The sequence below is a fragment of the Suillus subalutaceus genome (genome assembly GCF_016647625.1).
Source record: "Suillus subalutaceus strain FC151 chromosome Unknown DFJ58scaffold_177, whole genome shotgun sequence".
NCBI lineage: Eukaryota > Fungi > Basidiomycota > Agaricomycetes > Boletales > Suillaceae > Suillus > Suillus subalutaceus.
Window position 1 is genome coordinate 1,081 of NW_024540426.1, and position 19,817 is coordinate 20,897.

Here is a 19,817-nt window from a genome sequence, read left to right on the forward strand (position 1 = left end):
TGGATGGATCCGCTTCCAAGTGCGAGGTAAATCCAGTTTGTAGGCTCGCTCTCCAACCTTCTGAATGATTTTGAAAGGACCAAACGACGATCATTGAGCTTCTTCAAAGGGCGGTCAGATTTAAGGTTGGTGGCCTCCAAGTAAACTAAATCTCCCAGCTGATATTCAGGAGCCTCACGACGGTGTTCATCATAATAACGTTTCATGTCATTCGCTGCTTTTGTCAAGGCGCTAGTGGCTTCCTGCGCAAGATGATGCATTTGCGAAGCGAAGACGTCTGCGCTTTCCGCCCTCACACTAGAGCGGGGTTCAATTCCTTTGCGAGGATGACGACCGTAGTTTAGGAAGAAGGGGGAATATCCAGTGGAGGTTTGCACTTTGTCATTATAGTTAAATTGGGCGAGGGGTAACCACTCTGCCCAGTCATTCTGACGGTAATTGGTGAATAAATGAAGATATTGCTCGATTTCTTGGTTTATCCATTCGGTCTGACCATCTGTTTGTGGATGATATGCTGTGGATAGATTGGTTTGGATCCCGAGCAACTGATTGAGGTCGTGCATAAAGCTAGACACGAACTGAGAGCCGCGATCGCTGATGACGCGTTCAGGAACACCAAAATCCTGCCATACCCGGTCTCGGTACAAACGTGCAAGACCTTCAGAAGTCAACTCTCCATTTGTCGGCGCGAGACGTATCATCTTGGACAGTTGGTCCACAACAACGAGGATGGCGTCATTTCCCTTGCTTTGGGGAAGTTGAGTTATGAGATCCACTGATACGAACTGCCAGTTATGCTCTGGCACTGGATTAGGTGCGAGTAATCCGAATGGCTTTGTGGGAAAGGTCTTAGTACGTTGACATTTCTCGCAGCCACTCACATAACGCGTTACATCCGCATGAATTCGTGGCCACCAATATGTCCGCAAAATTAACTCTGCCGTTTTGTAGCGCCCTGGATGACCGGATACAGGCAGGTCATGGTGAGAGTGGATGATCTGATCTCGGAGGGATTGTTCATTCGGCACATAAATATGATTCTTCCACAACCTCAATCCGTTCTGTTCCTTCCAGCCTCTCTCACCTTTCTTTATTGCTTCTCTTACAAACCTCTCAACCCTCTTCGATGTGTGAATCTTCGACAAGATTTCATCACCCTCCATCTCTATCTCCGTTGTTACTGCTCGGAACCATTCCTCTTTCAATAAAACTCGATCTTCATTATCTTCCTCCCCCCGTCCATGGTCTGCTCGTCTCGAGAGGGCATCAGGCTTCCCATGGGATTTTCCCGGCTTATGGGTAAGTCGGAAGTCATACTCTGCGAGTTCCAAGGCCCAACGTGCTTGACGACGGTTTAGTTTCTTTGCCGAAGTAAAATACTCCAAATTCTTGTGGTCAGTGACAATTTCGATGGTTTGTTGCGCACCCATCAAATAATGTCGCCATTCAGCAAGAGCTCGCATAATAGCGAGCAGTTCCTTGTCATGGATGTCGTAATTGCGCTTGACATCAGATAGTGCACGCGAAAGGAATGCGACAGGGTGCCAATGATTATCGGATTGGAGTTGGGAGAGTACTGCTCCTGTAGCATAGTCAGAACTATCAGCTTCGACACGAAACGGGGCATCGTCTTTGGGTAGGATAAGTACGGGTGCTGTGGTGATAGCAGTTTTCAGGCCTTGGAATGCCTTTTCTTCGTCTATTCCCCAATGCCATTGTTCATTACCAGTTAAGCTGGTGAAGAGGATGAGCGATATGAGCGAAACCTTGAATGAAACGACGATAGTAGTTGGCAAATCCTAAAAATTGCTGGAGTTTCGCGTTTCATAGTAGGTCGAGGCCATTCCTGTACACCCTTCACTTTGACTGGATCCATAGAAACCTCGCCGTGACGAATAACGAGTCCGAGATATTCGATTTCCGTCTGTTCAAAGGCACATTTCTCGGCCTTCAGATACAAGTGGTTGTCACGAAGGATTTGAAGAACTTCACGTGTGACTCGTCGATGTTCTTCGAAGGATTCGGTAAAGATGAGAATGTCATCCATGTAAACAATCACCACTCCACGGCTAATGAGATCTCAGAATAATCATTCATCATCGTCTGAAAGGTAGCTGGTGAGTTTGTGAGGCCAAAAAACATTACCAATGGTTCATAGAGTCCCCGATTGGTTGTAAACGCAGCTTTCCACTCATCTCCCTCACGGACGCGGATATTATTGTACCCCCATCGAACATCGAGCTTGGTAAAATATCGCGCGTTGCGGAGTTTGTGGATTACTTCGGAAATCAGAGGAAGGGGATACCGATTTTTGATGGTAGCTGAGTTTAATTTGCGATAGTCCTGTACAGGACGCAAAGAGCCATCTTTCTTCTTGACGAAGAAGAATGGGGAAGCAATAGGGGATTTCGAAGGTTGAATTCGTCCTGTGTGCAGATGCTCTTCAATGAACTTGTCGAGTTCAGCTTGCTCAACGAGACTTAGCGGGTAAATCTTGCTATTGAAAGGTTCGATGCCTGGTTTGAGTTCAATAGCATGATCCCACTGACGTCGTTCAGGTAAGCGATCAAATGAGGCTTTCTCAAACACCGGCGTAAAATCTTCAAGGTGTTTGGGAAGTAATTCTTCCAACGACATCTTTGTCCCCTTCTTAAGTGCCTCCTCTGCCAACTTCTGAGAGCGTGTTTCCACAGCCCTAATCTTTTCACATCTTCTAGCCTTCTCCCAATACTGCCATTCTTCCAATGTCTCGACCTCAAACTTAGTGACAAAAATGCGATCTCCGTCTTCTAACTGCTCAACTTTTCGCTTCTCCTTACAAGGTTCATCTTCTGGCTCATGTGATATCTCTCCTCCAAAGGTAGCACGGCAAGCAAGTGGACAGCGATTAAAGGTGATATCTCCAGTGCGCCAGTCGATAGAGGGATTATGCTTCCGAAGCCAATCGAAACCAATGATAAGGTCCGTTTTTCCAATGTTGGTAACTGCAAAATTAAAGATCTCGATATGATCTTGTACCTGGAGACGCAACTTCACCACAGATCGAATTGGACCTCCTTCGTTGTGTGAGCCATCCACATTATAAACTGGAATGGGTCGAGGAAGTGATTCGAGATTAAGACCTTTGGCTCGTGCAAATCCCTCGTCGATATAACAGCCTGTGGCTCTGCAATCTAGAAGAGCATTCAATTGGAAGGTGCAGTTGATCATCAAGGGTGCCGATAGTAACCGGCGTAACAACGGAATTCTGATTAATTTTGCGGATCCAGGTTTTTGGACGTTTTAACTCTCGGAGAACCTCCTTTTGTTGAATTGGTGTGAGCTGTCGAAGCTGGAGTAGGAGGTCAATATCAACCTCCGAGATGCGCTGACGATTGGTCCAACGACGTAACGTCTTCAATGCCTTTTCATCGTCGGAACGAAGCATCTCCATGGTCCATAGCAAGGAACCCTTTTTCACCTTCTCGTCATCCTCCAGCTGTCTTTTACTAGCTTCCTCTTTTTTATCATTCTGTTTTTGCTCCTTTCTCCGCTGATGTTTCTTTTGTAGTTTACTCTTTGGTTGATCTATAGAAGTGGGTGCTTGGGAGTCCGAATCACAAGTTTCATTGACTGATTCAGCACTTATCGTACAATCCGCCGGTGAGTTGGCACCCTTCTCTCTCGGCGTCTTCAAAAATCCTCTTGCTTCTCTCCAGACTTCTCTCAGTAAATTAAAAATCTCCGCTACTTCTCCCTTTTGTTCTTCAGTCAATCCCTCGAAAACTGCCCTCATTGTATTCCATCCTCGTGGCTTAGGACAACCACGAGCAATGTGCCCCGTCTCTCCACAGTTTGTAGCATTTGAGCTGGGTAGAGGTAGCTCGTCCACGCTGTCGGTCAAGATCCATGGGCTCCCCTCGTCCAGGAAAAGTGCGCCAGCCCCCCACTGTGTTGGTGCCCCCGGTGCCTGTGCCCGCGTGACTCCCAGTGTCCGTAGTGGTGCCGCTCGTTCCAGTGGTACCTGTATGGGGAGATCCTCGTCCTATACCTCCTTGTGGCTGAAACCAACCCGGTCCTCCTCTTCCTTCACCAAACCTCCTTCCACTCGCAAATTCTCCTCCATCACTCCTTTCGTTCGCTCTCTTATTCCTATCATACTTCTTCGCATAGTCCTTCCATGCCGTCAACTCTCTATCAACCTGCGGAGCAGCCACAATTGCATCAAATGTGGGCTTGTCAAGGTTTTGATGGAGTATATCAAGCAAGGCTTCGTCGTTGAAGCCTGCGACTGTTGCGAGTTGATCAAACTCGGCGAAATATTCATCAGCGGATTGTTTAGAAGTTTTCTTCAGCGCGTGAAGCTTAACCTGCGCGAGCCGTTTCTTATTCGGATCATCGAATACACCTCTCAACTTCCTCTTGAACTCTGCCCAACTCGCAAAGACAAGAGTGCCTTCCCTCAGCTGCTTCGTGATATTGGTTGCCCACGTACCCACAAAACCTTTCTTCATAAAGGACAAGGTCATAATGATTTTCATTTGGTCATTAGCATAGACCGACGGCTTGCCGGAAAACAATAGAAAAAGTTGACTCATGAATGCGTCGAACGTCTCGTACTTCCCGTCATAAGCATCTGGTTCAGCAATTGATGCTTTAGGGATAGTCGGCGCAGTCGGAGTTTGTGGTACTGGAGCAGGGTGAGCTAGAACTTGTGCGACAACCTGGCCAAAGTCTTGCTGCCCTTGCACCAACTGTGTAAGGAGTTGAAGAAGGGTGTTTCCATCAGCGCCGTTAGGGGAAGACATATTTTCATCAACATCAAGTGAGTTATTGTTTGAAGACATGATAGGGGTAGAGTGGAATAATGGTTTTGGGCGTGAAGAGATTGTTTTCGACCTAATGTCAGCAACACCCTAAGTCTGCTGTTGGGGCTCAGATAAAGATCCGAGGAGGAGAATAGGATAATATTATTATTACAGAACTGCGATGGTAAGATAGACAAGGTCGAAAACAAGGAACGAGACTCTCGGTGGCGCGCGTCATAACCAAATTGAAGGCCCGCTAGCCCTTGGGCTACGCCTTTTCATCACACGGTGTTGTGTTGACTTGCCGTCAGCAACATTCTTTTTTTTTTTTTGGAAAAGCGAGTTTATTATGTAGCAACTGACACTGTCTAGCCCTACGTAAAACGCTTATAGCAGTGCAATGGCACCGTCCGAGGAAAAAATGCTACTTATGCACACTCCGTATGGGAGTAGTGTGGGGCTCCGTATACTACCTGGTGGCCTCGGTCTGCGAGGGCCTGGGTAGTTTAATACCCACTAAAACCTCTAGTGTTGTTACCCAATCGGTACTTTCCGGGTTTATTTTGTTGTTGTTTATTTTTATTATGTCAGCCCAGGTTTGGCGGACTTGTGTGATGGCTTTAGATGATCTCTTTGTTCGAGCTGCTATCGCGCGGTCTAGTTGTATTCGTTTGTTAATGGTGTTTACCCACCTGCTGGTGATGTTGTCTTCTGTATGTATTTGTCCTTTTATTGTTCGTTCGCATCTTAGTGTCCAGATAAGATAAGCTGATTCAGATATTAGGATTTTTAGGAGGCGGGACGCTCCTTTGTTGATTTCCGGGATTGCGTGGTTTTCTCCGTGTTGTTCTCAGGGGGGGTTGCGAGATGGACAGCGCGCCGCTGCCTAGGACTAGGCCTATCTTGGGCTCTGGCCATGGTCCGTGTTGACTTGGCCATATGGATCTGGCGAGGCTCCAGATTTTCTTTCGCGTTGGGTTATTGCATTGTGTGAGGATGTGGTCCATCAATTCCGGGACTTCCCCACAGGCTTGGCATCTGGCTCTATGTTCAAATGTGGGTATTTGTAGCCAATACTCACCTATTCTGAACATGTTGTTTAGTGTTTTGTATATGAACATCTGTATTTTTTTTGTAATGTCTTTATTTCTGCAGCTTCTCCATATCACTTCGTCCGTCTCGATTGTGGCGGTCATGGATTCGATAGTGGCTCTTGTCAAGCTCAGTAGGCCTAGGGTTTGTCTGTTGTATTCTAGGTGTGTTCCGTTTTTCAGAGCTTGGTATGCTAACTTTTGCGTTATGTTTGACAATTTTGCGCCTTGTAGGTCAAAATTCCTTGGTACATACAGGTCTATGGCGTCCGTGTCTGTTTTCGATGCTCCTTGTTGGGCAAGGCGGTCTGCCTTTTCATTTCCTTCTATGCCGCTATGACCCTTTACCCATTGGAAAGATGTGGGGGCTGGTCGCCAGTCTTAGTTGGTATGCTAATGCTTTGAAAATGGGGGCGTTGGATATTCCTATCCAGCCCGCATCTTCCCAGTCGCTTAGGTGAGTGGTTATGCCATTGATTACATATTTTGAGTCGGTTATAATTTTCACAGGTGTTGATGGGTTTACTGATTGGAGTGCTACAAGTACAGCTACAAGTTCTCCTATTTGGTTGGAATGGTGAGTGCCCGGTATGCTTATCGCTCGGTTTAGTGGGTGATTGTTTGCTATCCAGATGCCACCTCCGCATTTTGCGTTTTGTTTCCCGTTGTTTGTGCAGGATCCATCTGTGAAGATGGTGAGTGGGTCGTTTTGTGTTCTTTGTCCGTTTTGGGGGGCGTGGAGGCGGTAGGCCGGTATGTGGATGGGTCTGGTTGGGTTGACGAAGATGCGGAAGCCATCGGATAGGTTGTTTCTGATCGTGATGGATGGGTTGAAGGTGGATTCCTGTTGCGGCTGTTTTTTGCCTGTGCGTTTTTCTCTAGTCTCCTGTGTGTTAGTGTTAGGTCATCTTTTTGTGGTGACGAGTATGGGTTGTATTTGGGGAGGAGGTTGCGGATTATTGACTCAGCTGTTGTAGCGCATTTGTGCGGGTTCTTACATCCTTTTAGTCGGTCTTCTATGCATTCATTGCATAGGCATGTATTTTGTTTTTGGTGTGTGTTTTGGTGGGTTAGTCGCCTTGTCATGTCTCTCAGGTCCTTTACTAACTTTGCTTTGTGTATTTGTTTTAGGCATAGGTTTTTTATCTTATGATACGTCTTAGGGGGGGCGCCGATATGTGACCATGCTGGAAGTTGTTCTTTGAGGTTACTGGATATTTTCAAAGGTACGAAGCTGGTGCAGTGTTTTTTTTGCGGTTTTTAACAGTGTTGTGATTATTATTGGTAGTTTGTTTGCTCGTTTGCCTTGTGTCGGGGGGGTCCAAGATGTGAGGAAGGCTCTCGTGTCAGATGTGTTTGTTGGGTCATCGGGTCTCAGGCGATTTATTATTTCGTCGATTACGAAGGCCCACGTCGGACGGTGTGTTGATGTGTCCATGTATGCCTTTAGCCACATGATGTTGATGGCCTCGTTTCGTGTTTTTATGTTTAGGAGGTCTAGGCCACCTTCAGTTATCGGACGTTCTAGGCGTTTGTTGCTGATGGGTGGGGTCCTTTTCTCGTTCCATATAAAGTTTCTAATAAGTTTTGTGATAGCGGTTTCTATGGATTTTGGCATTCCTTGTGCCTTTGCAAGGAACTGCGTCATGCCGCCAGCTATCATTTGTGTAATTAGTTTTTTCCCGTCTAGGGAGGGGTGTCCAAGTTCCCATCTTTTGAAACTCTTTTCTATTTTCTCTAGGATCGGTTCCCATGATGTTGCATGTTCGACGTCATTCCCTATCCAAGCTCCTAGGGATCGGATCGGGTTACCATCTTGGGCTATGTGGACTTGTTCTTTCCACAGTTCGTCTCTATCGTTTAGTTTCCTTGTTCGACTCACGTTTTGCCGGTGTTCTTTGGTGCCTATCGGTAATATTTCTGTTTTCTCGAGATTGAATTTCGCACCTGACGCTTTACACCAGTTTTGGAGTGGTTCTTCGAGGTCGGTGTAGCTGTCTTCGTGTGTGAGGTACACTGTTGTATCATCTGCGTACATATTGACTATAACTCTTTCGTTTATTCCAGGTATTTGGTATCCTTTTATTTTTGGGGAATTACGGAGTGCGCACGCAAGTGGTTCGATTGCGATATCGAACAGTAGACATGATAGAGGATCCCCTTGTCTTACGCCTCGAGAGACCTTAAACGGTGAGCTTAGGAAGCCGTTTATTGCTACTTTCGTGTATGCTGAGTTGTATAGGCTTTTGATGGTATTGATGAACATGGGTGGGATGTTGAAGGCTTCTAGTGTTTCTAGGAGATATTCATGGTGTATTTTATCGTAAGCTTTTCTTGGTCAAGGGCTACTATTACTCCATCTTCCTCCATCAGGTCCGCGTAGGCGGTCATTACTTGTGTCAGGCGGATTGGGTCAAAGATTGATCTTCCTTGGATGAAACCGCTTTGATTAGGGTGTATTAATTGGTGGATGTGTTTTGTGAGTTGTATTGCCAGCGCTTTAGTTAAAATTTTATAGTCGGTGTTCAGTAGGGTTATTGGGCGGTAGTTCTCAATCAGAGTTCGGTCTCTTTTTTTGAATAAAGGGCACATCCACCCGAGTGTGAAATCAGAGTCTTTATGGATTCCATGTAACTGTATGTCGTTTATGACTATTGTAAGGGTTTTGATGATATTAAATCCAGGTTTTTCATTTCTGCTTGCTTCTTGGTATTTATTGTGAAGGTTTTTCCACAGTTCATAGGAGATTCCATCGATGCCGGTTGCGCTTCCGGATTTTGATGACATAAGTGCGTCCAGTATGTGTTCCTCCTTTAGGATCTCGTTCATTTGGTTCGTTTGTTCATCTAGTTTCTGGCTTTTAGGTATTTCTTTCAGTGCTGTTTCTCTTGCTTGTTTTTGACTTTGGTTTATGTTGGTGTCAGTGGGTGTGTTGTGCATTTGGATGTCGTTGTGGTATGTTTTTGCTATTTCGGCCATTTCTTCAGATTTCGTCGTGTATCTGTTTGATCCCGGTATTTTCAGGCGATGGATTATGTCTCTTGGTGCTTTTTGTTTGTTTATTCTTGACCAATATTTACTTATGGTTTCTCCTTGGTGAGCCCATTGCACTTTTGCTTTTATTTGCGCCTTCTTATTTTGTTTGTTTTGTAGGTGGTTTATTTCTTGTTCCATTATCATTCTGTTGACTCTTACATCTTCAGAGGTATCTATTTCTTTTGAGTTGGAGATCTTGCGTAAGTCTTTCGTTAACGTTTCGTTGGTTTATTCTTGCTAGCTGTTTCTTGGTGGTTTCTTTGGCCGCGGCTGTGATTTTGTTTTTGAATGATTTCCATATAGTTTGTGGGTTTGTTTCTTCATCTCTTTGTCTTAGTACGTCGAGTTCCTTTTGGCTCTCATCACCTATTTTAATGATTTGTTTGAGTAGATCTTCGTTTGCCATTATTCCTATAGGCCAGGTCCATCTCCCTTTGCCGATGTGTGGTAAGCCCGGCGGGGCGAATCTCACTGATACCATTTGGTGGTCTGATGGTATTTGGCTGACTTTTGTGTTCCAGTCTAACATACTTTCTAGGTGTCGTTCGGATGTGTAGATTCTGTCGAGTCGTGACAGTGTATGTCGGTTGCTACTGAATGTGAACAGACAGTGGTGAGGGTTTTCATTTCGCCAAGTGTCTTGTACTTTGATCTCTGATCTTAGTTCTCTCAGGGCGTTTATTGCGGGTTCATTGTCTAGTCTTGCAGGCGCGCGGTCAATTGGGTTTTCAGTAAGGTTAAAGTCACCTAGCATGAAGTCTATGTCACTGACGTTTGATTTTAGCCATTCCGTTTTGACTTTGTTCCAGAAATTAGGGTGTTCATTTGCGTTGTTTGGTGCGTATATGTTTAGAATTTTGATTGTTTTGTTGTTGTGCCAGTTTAGTGACATGATAGCTGCTCGACCCGGTATTAGTATTTCCATTGTGGCGCTTGACGCGTTTGTTAATTCTTTGTTTAGGACAAAGGCTATGCCAGCTGAGCTACCGGGGCGCTGCGGGTCACTTGTGTTGAGTACTCTTAGTCTGCGGGAGAAAAGGGAGTCTATTTGCTTTTCGTGTTCGTTTGTCAGGTGGGTTTCTTGGACACATAATATACCTATTTTTTGGTCACGCATTGTTTGGTTGATTGTAGTCCATTTTGATGTTGGACTTTGGGTGAGGTTAGTTGAGGTGCGTCCTTTCATGTTTAGAGTCGCAAGTTTAATGTTGGCTCGTGTTTTTTTAATTTCATTCAGGGCTTCGTTTACCTGGTTTGGTTGTTGTCGTTGTGCGTGGTCAGGTGGGTCTTCTGGTGTTGGTGTTTGGGGGTCGTTGTTGGGGCTTTGTATGGGTGGTGTGTTTCCCGCTTGTGGGTTTCTGGTTACATTTGGGGGTTGTTGTTGGTGTTGGGGTTGCCTTTGATTGGCAGATCCACTTCCGAAAGACCCAGACCGGTCATCGGAGGGCCACCCAGTGGTACGAGGTGGTCCTCCTCCGCGGTTTGGGAAGCAAGCACCGTGACCGACAGAGAGACCGAGTATGTGGGGGGGTTGTAGAGTATTGTTGGTGATCGTAATACTAAAGCTACACTACGATCATGGTGTAGATTTAGAACGAGCATATCCTGGCTCATTGTCAGTGGACTATGTTAGCGTTTTCAATGAGTTACAGCTCCCGTGATACTGGTATCATTTACTAACGAAAACTTAAGCCTCTCGGCACGGCTCGTCCGAACCTAAACAGGTATCCGTGGTCTGGTGTGCACCATGCTTTTGTGGGGCGAACCTCAGCTTTCCTGTCCCGTTGTGAGAGCGGTCAGTATATTTGGGCCAGGTTCAGTGTTTTCCGGTTCGTGCCTCAGTGGAAACGGGGTCGTATCATCAACGGTTCACTTGTTCTTAGGGGTCGGGCCTAAGACGGGAGCGTTGCTTCGGGTTGTTTTTAGCGGTTTTGTTCTGGTGGAACGACTGTGATTGCTGTACTAGGACTGGGATGGGGTGGGTAAGGTAGGTATGCATATATGTATCTATATCAAGGACTAAGGGGGGGTTAGGATGGGAGCAATGATGGGTTTGTTTGGGTATGTGCTTTCTCGTTATATTATGTACTTAGTGCATTGGTTAGATCAGATTGGGTCACGCGTTTCGTCCAGGTCTGCCCCCTCTTGTCCTTCCTGCCTGGCGAGCCCCGTTGTTACTGTTCCTGCCGCCTACTTTCGGGCCGTTCCAATGGGGGATGAGTGGGAATGGGCACAGACCTCTTGGGTGTGCGAGGGAGTGACAGATTTGGCAGGCGAAAAGTGCTGTCGTGGTTCCACAACCGTCGAGGCTGGTTGGGTAAGAGAGTGTGCTCAAGTAGCTTCTGAGATTAGTCCATGTCTTCGCATCGTTTGTGGGACTGGTTGCGAGAATATTGAAGCGGGGGACTGATAAACCTCCCGTTATTTTGAAATCGAGGAGCTCGACGCGGCATGATGAGATTAGGTCTTGGGTTGCCTTGAACTCATCGTCGAGTAGGCGGCATGACGAGAAGAGTTTTCCTATGTGGTAGCGGGTCTCATCTTGGTTCCAGGTATCAGTGACGGCTTGTAGGATGGTAGCTTCATCTAGAGTTGTGAAGCCGGTTAGGCCGAAGAGGAGTTCTGGGGGGTGTGTGCAATTGAAGGGAAGGGCTTCGAAAGTCAGGTCGGTTGTGGATCATACTCGTTGGGTTAGGAGTAGGTCTTCGACTTCTTTGGTCACACTATGGACTAAGAACCCGATTGGGAAGTTCTTTGCTCCTTTGCCACCTTGTGGTTGCGGGGGGGAGACACGAATGGGGGGGGTGTCGTGGTGAATGGACTCCGCTATGGTAGTGATGTTTGCGCGAACTCGTTCTGCTATGATGGCGGCTTGCTCTGCTACTTCTTTCCCTGAATGATCAAAAACTCTGACCATGAGTTTCGGGTGCACAACCTGGAACCAGGCGAGCAGGACTCTATTTTCTAGGTGGTCGAAAATTTGCGCTGAGTGCGACATGTGCACCGTTGGGAAGCCCCCGGTTGGAGCTGGGGTGAATTGGGGGAGTGTAGTGCTATTGATCGTGCCATGTTGACTTAGCACAGATCTATTCATGTTTGCGAGCACTAGATGCTCCAGAATGGCCTGTTCTTCGTATGTGGGGGCATGGCTTGCAGTGGGGTTCGTGGTGTCGGTGATCATCTGATCTACTGCAGTGTTGCCTGGGGTGTGGATAGAGCTGGCGAGACCGGAGGGGGGGGGTGGTAGTTTCGTTGTTGCTAGGTATGGATGACTTTACGCTGAATTCCCGGTATACAAGGAGGTCGGGTTGGAGGGGGTGGACGCGTTCTGTTTGTCCTGTAGGGGTTGGGGTATCAGGGGGGGAGCGTGGGCTCGGGGGAGAAGGTGGGGATGGGGGGTCAGGTATGTAAGGTATCAGGTCCATAGCACGATCCAATTCCTCCTGTAGGACATCAGGGGGGAAGTATTTTGGTCCGGACCGGGATGATTGAGAAAGCGGACAGGGGGTGGTTGGGTATGGGCGTGAGGCTTGAGAAATAGCCTTGAGTGAGGTGGGTTCTTTTTCTTTCATCGTTAGTTGGACAGGGATTATTGTTAGTAGGGGGTGGGGTTTTATATCTTCCTTACTCTGCATGTTTTTCGGTTCAAGTCTTTGGTGGTTCGGTATGGGCATTGTGGCCGGTTTCATCTCGGTTTTCGAAGTAGGCTGTGGTCAATCTGTGTTTGCCGGTGAGTGAGGTTTCTCATGGGGAGAGGGTTAGTGACAGTAAAGGTTAGTGTAAGGTGGAGCGAGCTTTCGTTTTTACGTGCAGGCCTGTGCTGGTGTCTTACTGCCGGTGTTTTGACGTACGTTGGGTGTCTTAGTCTTTCACTTATTTATGTTTGGGTTGCTTTTTGACGTGTACATGTGAGTTTGTCCAGGTTGTTCTCTTGTGTCGATGTTTTGCTCGGTTTTTGTGTTTGGATATCGTTGTTTGTGATGGGATTTCAGAGATGGGTTGTTGTTTTTGTGTTTCCAGTTTTAAAATGGTTCATACTAGGCCAGATGATGCTGAGAGCCGCGACAGCTCGACCTTGCCCGCGTTTTTTAAGCGTGGGAGTTCTCGACCATGGTGGTGGTACGAGATCAAGGGCCCCCCAGCAACATTCTTGAGGTGGATATGATAGCGCAAACCTTGCCAAGAGTCTCGAATATGCCGACAGAGAGATTGCAGCGCTTAGCATGTGACTGAGGCCGGCCTCCAGACTTAGTAGCCATTGTAGAGAGTTCCAAATCACGCTATCATACACTGAACTGATGCTGTATACTATATTGTCCATCCTCTCGATTCTGAGTTCTGCCACACTATCATGGGCCATCTTCCTCTCACGGTGCCCTACCACGTGCACGTGACATATAATGGCAGAGTTCTGCCCGTCAATTGCACTTGAGTCTTGAGCAGATATATATCGTCTTTTGGAGTTTATCAAAGTACGCAACAGTCGCATGATTATTTATTTACCAATTTTACCTCACTGTTGCACAATCTCCAGTGTCCACCAATCGGCGAGCTGCATCACTGAGCCGTAAGCATTCGTAACACATCAAACTTCTTGCACTACTAAGCGAGAACTGTTCAATTCATTGAGCAGTCCTAAAAATTTACAGATCCCCCCTTTCGCGTGAGTTCTGCCGAGGACCAGGCACAACCGGTTTCGGTTGGCAAAACTGCCGAGTTCTACCAACAACACTAACTACAACACATCCACTGGCACTAAAAAAATCACTATAAAGACTGATGCATCTCATGTCTATAGTTTCCTCATCTCGACGTTCATAATATGAATCCGACGATTGTGTTTCCCACTGTCACCCACACGACCACTCTTGACTGCGAGCCCTCACAATTCATTTTACCTGACCTCATCAATGATTGCCATTATTACTTTCGACAGAACCTTCATGGTTATGCCGTGTCCCGCGCATCTGATCAATGGCTCATTGACGTAGCACGACTGGTAGAGCACGAGCTCAGAGGGTATATCGAAATGGACGCAGGCAGATACGCTGCCGTTTGCTATCCTGATGCAGATGCTTTCCATCTCCAAGTCTGCTCTGACTTCTTTGCATGGGGATTCATTCTAGACGACTTGATGGAGTATGGTGTTGTCGATGTACGGGGAGCGCTTGAATCCTGTATTTCTGCATTGCGCGATCCCATCAATTTTGACACAGAACAGCTTGGTGCAAGGATGTGCAAGTCGTACGGCTATTTTTTCCATCATATACACTCTTTCTAAAGTCGTTATGCGGTTAGATTTGGCAGCCGCTTTAGGGAGACTGCCGGCCCCGGCTGCACAAAGCGGTTTATCCACAGAATCGAATTGTACTTCGCTGCTGTGGCTAAGCAGGTGGACGACCGTGCTAAAGGAAATATGTATGATCTGCAATCTTTCATCGCCCTGAGGAGAGATCTATGTGGGTTGAAGCCCTCCTTTACCCTCATCGAATTCGTAGCTCGAATTGATCTTCCCGACGAAGTTATGTCGCATCCAGCTATCGTGGCCTTGGAGTACGCGGCCAATGATCATGTTTGTTGGGCCAACGTAATGTTATTCTGTGGTTGAATACTGGGGTGCCGCTGACATTACCGCCGACAGGATATTGTCTCATACAACAAGGAGCAATCTCAGGGTGACGCACACTGGCAAAACTTGGTTGCTGTGCTCATGCACGATCGAGGACTAGATATACAAGGTGCCATGAACCATACTGGTCAGATGTGTAAAGATGCCATCCAGCGCTTTGAGTCTAACCGTGCCATCCTACCCTCGTGGGGAGAAGAGGTTGACAAGCAAGTGGCTATATATGTAGAAGGGCTGCAAAACTGGATGATTGGCTCGCTTCACTGGCACTTTAATTCTCCCCGCTATTTTGGTAAGGATGGTCATGCTGTCAAGCGGGACCGAATCGTCAAGCTTCTTCCCCAAAGGCCCTCAGTGTAGAGCCTGACACTTAGTGCACGGCTTCTAGAGGTGAGATCGTTTTACTTCTTTCACGCACTGCACAATTCTTACGACTAGCTTAGTAGGATGCTGGTACATGATTTTCGTCTCACACAGACCTGAAAGTTTTGCTTCGGTTGTATAATATGTGACATCTCGCCTGCATTGCTTTGTCCTTCGTGGTCTCAATTCATCGTCCAGCTCCTCGTGTGAAACACTTCCCATGCGTATTTGGTATCACCATTGTATGTGCATTGAACAGTCTCGTAGGCCCTGGCAAGCCGTGTCTCGAATGATACCCGTATGCTGGTCTTTTTGATTTCCTGCTGTCAACTAGTAGTCACGGAGCTGCAGAGAAGATATAATCAAATGGGCTTCCGAGGACTCTACAGCTGACTCTCGTTGTTCCGATTATCACTGAAGAACCTCTCAATGATAAGCCTGACCTCGCGCCTTGCCCCTCAAGCACATTGGCATATTGAAAATATGTGTATGAATTGTTTGTGTATTTGAACGTGTGCGCAGAAGTACAAATATTCTTGGACTAATTTTGGCTGTGCGGGCACCAACCCCCGGCTTCAAATTGAACGAACAATAGCGTACAACGTCGGGTCTCTGATTCGTGGATGCCTCCCTAGTGATGAAATCATCAACAACAGATGTGCTTTGCTTTCATGTCAAGATAATTTAAATCATCATTTGAATCCACTCCAGTGTTCATGGCCATAATCAGGCAATTGAGCGCAGAAAGATAAAGTTATACAATGCAATTGCATTTGCCAGTCTGAAATAAGTGAAAATTTGTAACATTATAGTACACTTGCTCATGACGCATAACGTGGAGACCGTACGATGACATCGTGTGACATAATGTGACATAATGTGACGGAGTTCTACAAGGGTGTGACTGAGCTTGAAACTTGTACAGTGTGTCCAATGTCCATCATGATGTGACAAAGCGGATACTCAACCGACCGTCTCCTAGCTCGCTGTCAACCACACAAGCCGAACAATAGTCCTGTATATCCCTGACAAGACGGCTGTTATCATGTCATCAGGTGTCTACTATCACAGGGATAGAACCCTGCAGGTTCAATTGCCGTCAAGACTCGAGGTTTTGTTAACGGGCCCTGTCGGTGGTGTCACGGTAATGCATATCCTACCGCGTAGCCCCTTTAGCACGACACGCAGGGTCAAGATAAATATTGGTCTTATAATCCGTGAACCCAACATTTGCTAGCGCATAGCGTTTTACTCCCATTTACTTCCATGTCAACGAAGTCCGCAATCCATAATACGCTCACAACGAACAAGAAATTAGATGATCTGGAAGAGCTAGGACATGTGCCGTCATCTAATTCCCAAACAGCTTGTTCAGAATCAGGCCCTCCGGATGGCGGGTTTCGGGCATGGGGGACTGTTTTTGGGTGGTAAGCCGTGTCTCGAATGATACCCGTATGTTGTGTGTCTAATAATCACGACGATACTTAGTTTCCTTATGCAATTTTGTGCTTTTGGGTTGGTTCTCTCCGTTCGTTCGAGACATATACCAGTCAATATCACTTTCACAGATACATATCGTCTTTTGGAGTTTATCAAGGTACGCAGGAGTGCAGTCGCATGATTATTTATATCCGAAGTTGATAAACGGCCTCGGAAGATTATTACACACGAATTTATCTGACCAACTATCCGCCATCTGCAATATCGTAAGTGAATATGCTTTTGCTCTGCAACTTTTGGTCTCAGTCAGTGTCAGATGGATTGGCGCATTGACCTCGTTCCTCGCAGTCAATATCACGTTGATCTCAGGTCCGCTATACAACAGAGGGTGGTTGTAAGTTTCAGCTTTCCATAACGTTCATAGTCGGTTGTTTATCATACTGATTGCTAATAGCTATCATATGGTGATCGCGGGGTCGTCGCTCCAATCGCTGCCCTTGTTCGCGTTATCCTTTGCTAAGCCTGGTCAGTTCTACATGGTGAGTAGCGCTGGTAATTCTGTGAACAGGCTACCTATATGTGGCGACTAGATTTTCATGGTTCAAGGTATCCTCTCTGGGATTGGGATAGGCCTAACGTATGGTCCCTCCTTGGCGGTCGCCTCTCAGCACTTCTCCAGAAGACGCACGCTGGTGATGTCTCTTGTCACATCCGGTACACCACTTGGTTCCATGATTCATCCGATCATGCTCAATCACCTTTTGAATGGCACTATTGGCTTTGCAAGAGGCGTTCGCGCCAGTGCGGGTTTTGTCAGTGCTCTGTTATTAATAGCCTGTTTGTTCATGCGTACAAGAGAGCTGCCGGTACCGACTGTCAGTTATACTGCAGTGGTGCGAAAATGCTCTCGCGAGGTTCTCTTCATCCTTGTGACCGTTGGGTAAGTTCTCTCTGGCATCCGCACGAAACAACTCGAAGTTTTTGTAGCTGATTACGCATAGGATCCTGCTGTGTCAGACCGGCTATTTCTTCCCTGTATTCTACTTACAACTGGACTCTATCAAACATGGGATCGACGTACATTTCTCGTTCTACTCCGTACGTTCAATATTCTATCCTTCGTCGTCGACTCTTAACCTGGTTTAGTTTGTGATCATGAATGCTGCCTGTGTCGTCGGCCGCTGCACGGCAGGAATTATTGCAACGTATACGGGGGTATTGAACTTCACGATCGCATCCACTGTCGCATGCAGTGCCATCATAACATCCATGATAGCTCTAAGTGACGTGGCCAGTGTGGTTGTGTACAGGACTTGCATATGGCTACTTTTCCGGTGTTTGTAAGTGTCACATTGCAGCTCGTGTAATTCCTGGCATTGACTTTCCAAGACATCGCGCTGGTAGTGCCATTGATAACTGAGTTCACGCCCGATTTGTCTGAGCTAGGGTTGGCTTCTCCTACATTTGCATTTTGGTGATGTTGACCCTCATGCAGAGCGCGAATGGGCATATGTTTTGCCTTCACTTGTATGTATCGTCTAACTCTGTCTTGGAATTCTTGACAGCGCGCGAATGGTCAGCTTTTAGTGGATTAGTCGGTGAGTCGTTACTTTCCGTTCTTTATCCGCTATTGAACCAATATTTTCAGGCGGCCCAATATCAGGCGCCTTGCTTGGTTCTCAATATAGGTGGTGGATACCGTCGCTCTTCAGTGGGGTGAGTAGCTCACATTGTTCCTCCACTTGCGCACGCCTTGCGCTAAAATTTGCGTCTAGTTCATCACCTTCGTCGGAAGTTCGATGTTCGTGGCGATGCGCTTATACCGCCGGAACAAACAGAAACGATCCATAGCTGGCGGGGACACGTGAACTAGTTGTTCCTTTGGATTCACTCGAGGCAGGTGTTCACTCGTGCTGGATTAGATGTGACTTCTTGGAAATATGTGTATGAAATGTTCGTGTATTGAATGCGTGCGCAGAAGTACAAATATTCTTGGACTGGTCTATGCAGTTGCAGCGTGCGGGCACCAACCCCCAGCTTTAAATTGAACGAACAACAGCGGACAACGTCAAGTCTCTGATTCGTCTACTCCAGTGTTTACGACCATTGGTCACTCATGTCAACAAGCATTAAGCACCGCTTGCAAATTCTGATCTCAAACAATCTTTCGCACTCACACGGAGAACAAAACAATACGACAGGGTCAGAGTGGTCAAGAGGCAAAATGGACAGCGAGCAGCAAAGCCGAATATTACACACCACACTCGGACCAATAACTTAACTTTCGCTTCCTTAGGGAAGTTGTCATTTTCACTCCTAGTGCGGCCTATCATCCCGTATGCGTAATAACCAGTGGAATAGATGTGGCAGGGCCGATATTGGATCTTCTTTCCTTCAAGCCCCCTGTCAACCACGCAAGCCGAACAGTTGACTATATAAATTTCCCTAACGAGGCAACTGTTATCATGCCGTCAGGTGTCCATCCACCAATCACAAGGGCACGGAGCCAATGGGACCCTGCAGCCCAAGATTTTTACAAATATATATAATGCATTCATCGAGGCGACTCGCTGACGCCTGTTAGCGACGTCACGGCAATGCCGGGCAGCCCCTTTAGTATGAGGGTGCACGCCATTCTTGCAGGGTATCAGTGTTGCCAGTATCTGCGCACAGCTGCAACGTCAAAGCGCACGTCGCTGAATAGTAGACCACATGCATTGTACCCACTGTAGGCTGCAGTTAGCCATCTCTGAGAATAGATTCCTGTCACAGCTATAGGGAGAGTCGTGCATGTGGAATTGGTGAGCACACATGTATGTATTCCTAGTCCTTACTCCTCCTTTCAGAGACAGACATATAGTGTCTGTGTACGACAACATCCACAGTATGATGTGCCTACCAAGAATCTCATTGTCAAGAACATAAGCAGCGCTCAGACGAGCACCCAGTCACCAGGATCATCCTGACATCATAAAGCTCCGGCGATGGTCGTCATTAGAAGCCTCCTTATTGTTCTAGCTATCGCCTTTGGCATCACGCTGTATTACGCTTCGGACATCGGAGGAGTCATAGAGTGAATCATTGTATTCGGATTCACCTTTTACCTCCGCAGCAGAAGGAGGGATTAAACATGACGGAGAGGGGCCAGGCCTCGCAGCAACACATTGGGCATCACGGGGAACCTCTTTAGCGAAGTGGCGTTCGGAACTGCTTGATTAAAGGCAATAGAAGGATACGAGTGGCTGCTCTCGCAAGCTCGCGACTAGACTATGGAAGCACACTGCATGCCCAGCCCAGATGACGATATCTTCACGAGTGAAGGTGATCTAGAACGCTTGGCTGCCAGACGTGACATCATTCACGGTGTATCCCGTTGAAGAAACGCAGAATAGGATATCCCTTCACAATATCTCAGATCCGATCAAACCCACCATGGACAAGGGGAACTCACGTCTTTCCGCAGCCCCACTTTGT

At 46.9% G+C, this 19,817-nt stretch overlaps 5 protein-coding genes across 5 annotated transcripts; 2 read left to right on the forward strand and 3 right to left on the reverse strand.

The window, feature by feature from the left end:
• Window positions 1-5,256: 5,256 nt before the first annotated feature.
• On the reverse strand, window positions 5,257-6,525 carry DFJ58DRAFT_863120 (RnaseH-domain-containing protein; the record flags this gene model as incomplete). The annotated part of the gene is made up of 3 exons (XM_041394091.1): window positions 5,257-5,594; window positions 5,719-6,246; window positions 6,432-6,525. The coding sequence occupies 3 exons, from the start codon at window positions 6,523-6,525 to the stop codon at window positions 5,257-5,259; spliced, it is 960 nt and encodes a 319-aa protein (XP_041237508.1).
• Window positions 6,526-9,077: 2,552 nt separating this feature from the next.
• Window positions 9,078-10,100, reverse strand: DFJ58DRAFT_669027 (Endonuclease/exonuclease/phosphatase; the record flags this gene model as incomplete). Its single annotated transcript, XM_041382755.1, has 1 exon — window positions 9,078-10,100. The coding sequence occupies one exon, from the start codon at window positions 10,098-10,100 to the stop codon at window positions 9,078-9,080; it is 1,023 nt and encodes a 340-aa protein (XP_041237509.1).
• A 176-nt stretch (window positions 10,101-10,276) lies between these two features.
• Window positions 10,277-12,486, reverse strand: DFJ58DRAFT_863121 (uncharacterized protein; the record flags this gene model as incomplete). Its single annotated transcript, XM_041394092.1, has 4 exons — window positions 10,277-10,479; window positions 11,153-11,536; window positions 11,639-12,132; window positions 12,188-12,486. The coding sequence occupies 4 exons, from the start codon at window positions 12,484-12,486 to the stop codon at window positions 10,277-10,279; spliced, it is 1,380 nt and encodes a 459-aa protein (XP_041237510.1).
• A 992-nt stretch (window positions 12,487-13,478) lies between these two features.
• On the forward strand, window positions 13,479-15,123 carry DFJ58DRAFT_749527 (isoprenoid synthase domain-containing protein). Its single transcript, XM_041387662.1, has 4 exons — window positions 13,479-14,158; window positions 14,213-14,501; window positions 14,556-14,930; window positions 14,984-15,123. Exons 1-3 carry the CDS (start codon window positions 13,737-13,739, stop codon window positions 14,898-14,900), a joined length of 1,056 nt encoding a protein of 351 aa, XP_041237511.1. The 5' UTR covers window positions 13,479-13,736; the 3' UTR covers window positions 14,901-14,930; window positions 14,984-15,123.
• A 706-nt stretch (window positions 15,124-15,829) lies between these two features.
• DFJ58DRAFT_816184 (MFS general substrate transporter) lies at window positions 15,830-18,377 on the forward strand. Its single transcript, XM_041391741.1, has 14 exons — window positions 15,830-16,330; window positions 16,392-16,418; window positions 16,472-16,500; window positions 16,561-16,609; window positions 16,660-16,737; window positions 16,798-16,882; window positions 16,934-17,283; window positions 17,345-17,441; window positions 17,490-17,637; window positions 17,733-17,790; window positions 17,839-17,870; window positions 17,924-17,941; window positions 17,992-18,059; window positions 18,119-18,377. Exons 1-14 carry the CDS (start codon window positions 16,170-16,172, stop codon window positions 18,209-18,211), a joined length of 1,293 nt encoding a protein of 430 aa, XP_041237512.1. The 5' UTR covers window positions 15,830-16,169; the 3' UTR covers window positions 18,212-18,377.
• The last annotated feature ends 1,440 nt before the right edge of the window (window positions 18,378-19,817 follow it).

Excerpts from the sequence above, each read along its gene's own strand:
- DFJ58DRAFT_749527 (XM_041387662.1), top strand. The coding sequence starts at position 13,737 with ATGAATCCGACGATTGTGTTTCCCACTGTCACCCACACGACCACTCTT. Across the intron at positions 14,159-14,212 it reads GGTGCAAGGATGTGCAAGTC|ATTTGGCAGCCGCTTTAGGG; the intron begins GTACGGCTATTT and ends TTATGCGGTTAG. Across the intron at positions 14,502-14,555 it reads ATCATGTTTGTTGGGCCAAC|GATATTGTCTCATACAACAA; the intron begins GTAATGTTATTC and ends TACCGCCGACAG.
- DFJ58DRAFT_816184 (XM_041391741.1), top strand. The coding sequence starts at position 16,170 with ATGTCAACGAAGTCCGCAATCCATAATACGCTCACAACGAACAAGAAA. Across the intron at positions 16,419-16,471 it reads ATGCAATTTTGTGCTTTTGG|ATACATATCGTCTTTTGGAG; the intron begins GTTGGTTCTCTC and ends TCACTTTCACAG. Across the intron at positions 17,791-17,838 it reads CCCGATTTGTCTGAGCTAGG|AGCGCGAATGGGCATATGTT; the intron begins GTTGGCTTCTCC and ends ACCCTCATGCAG.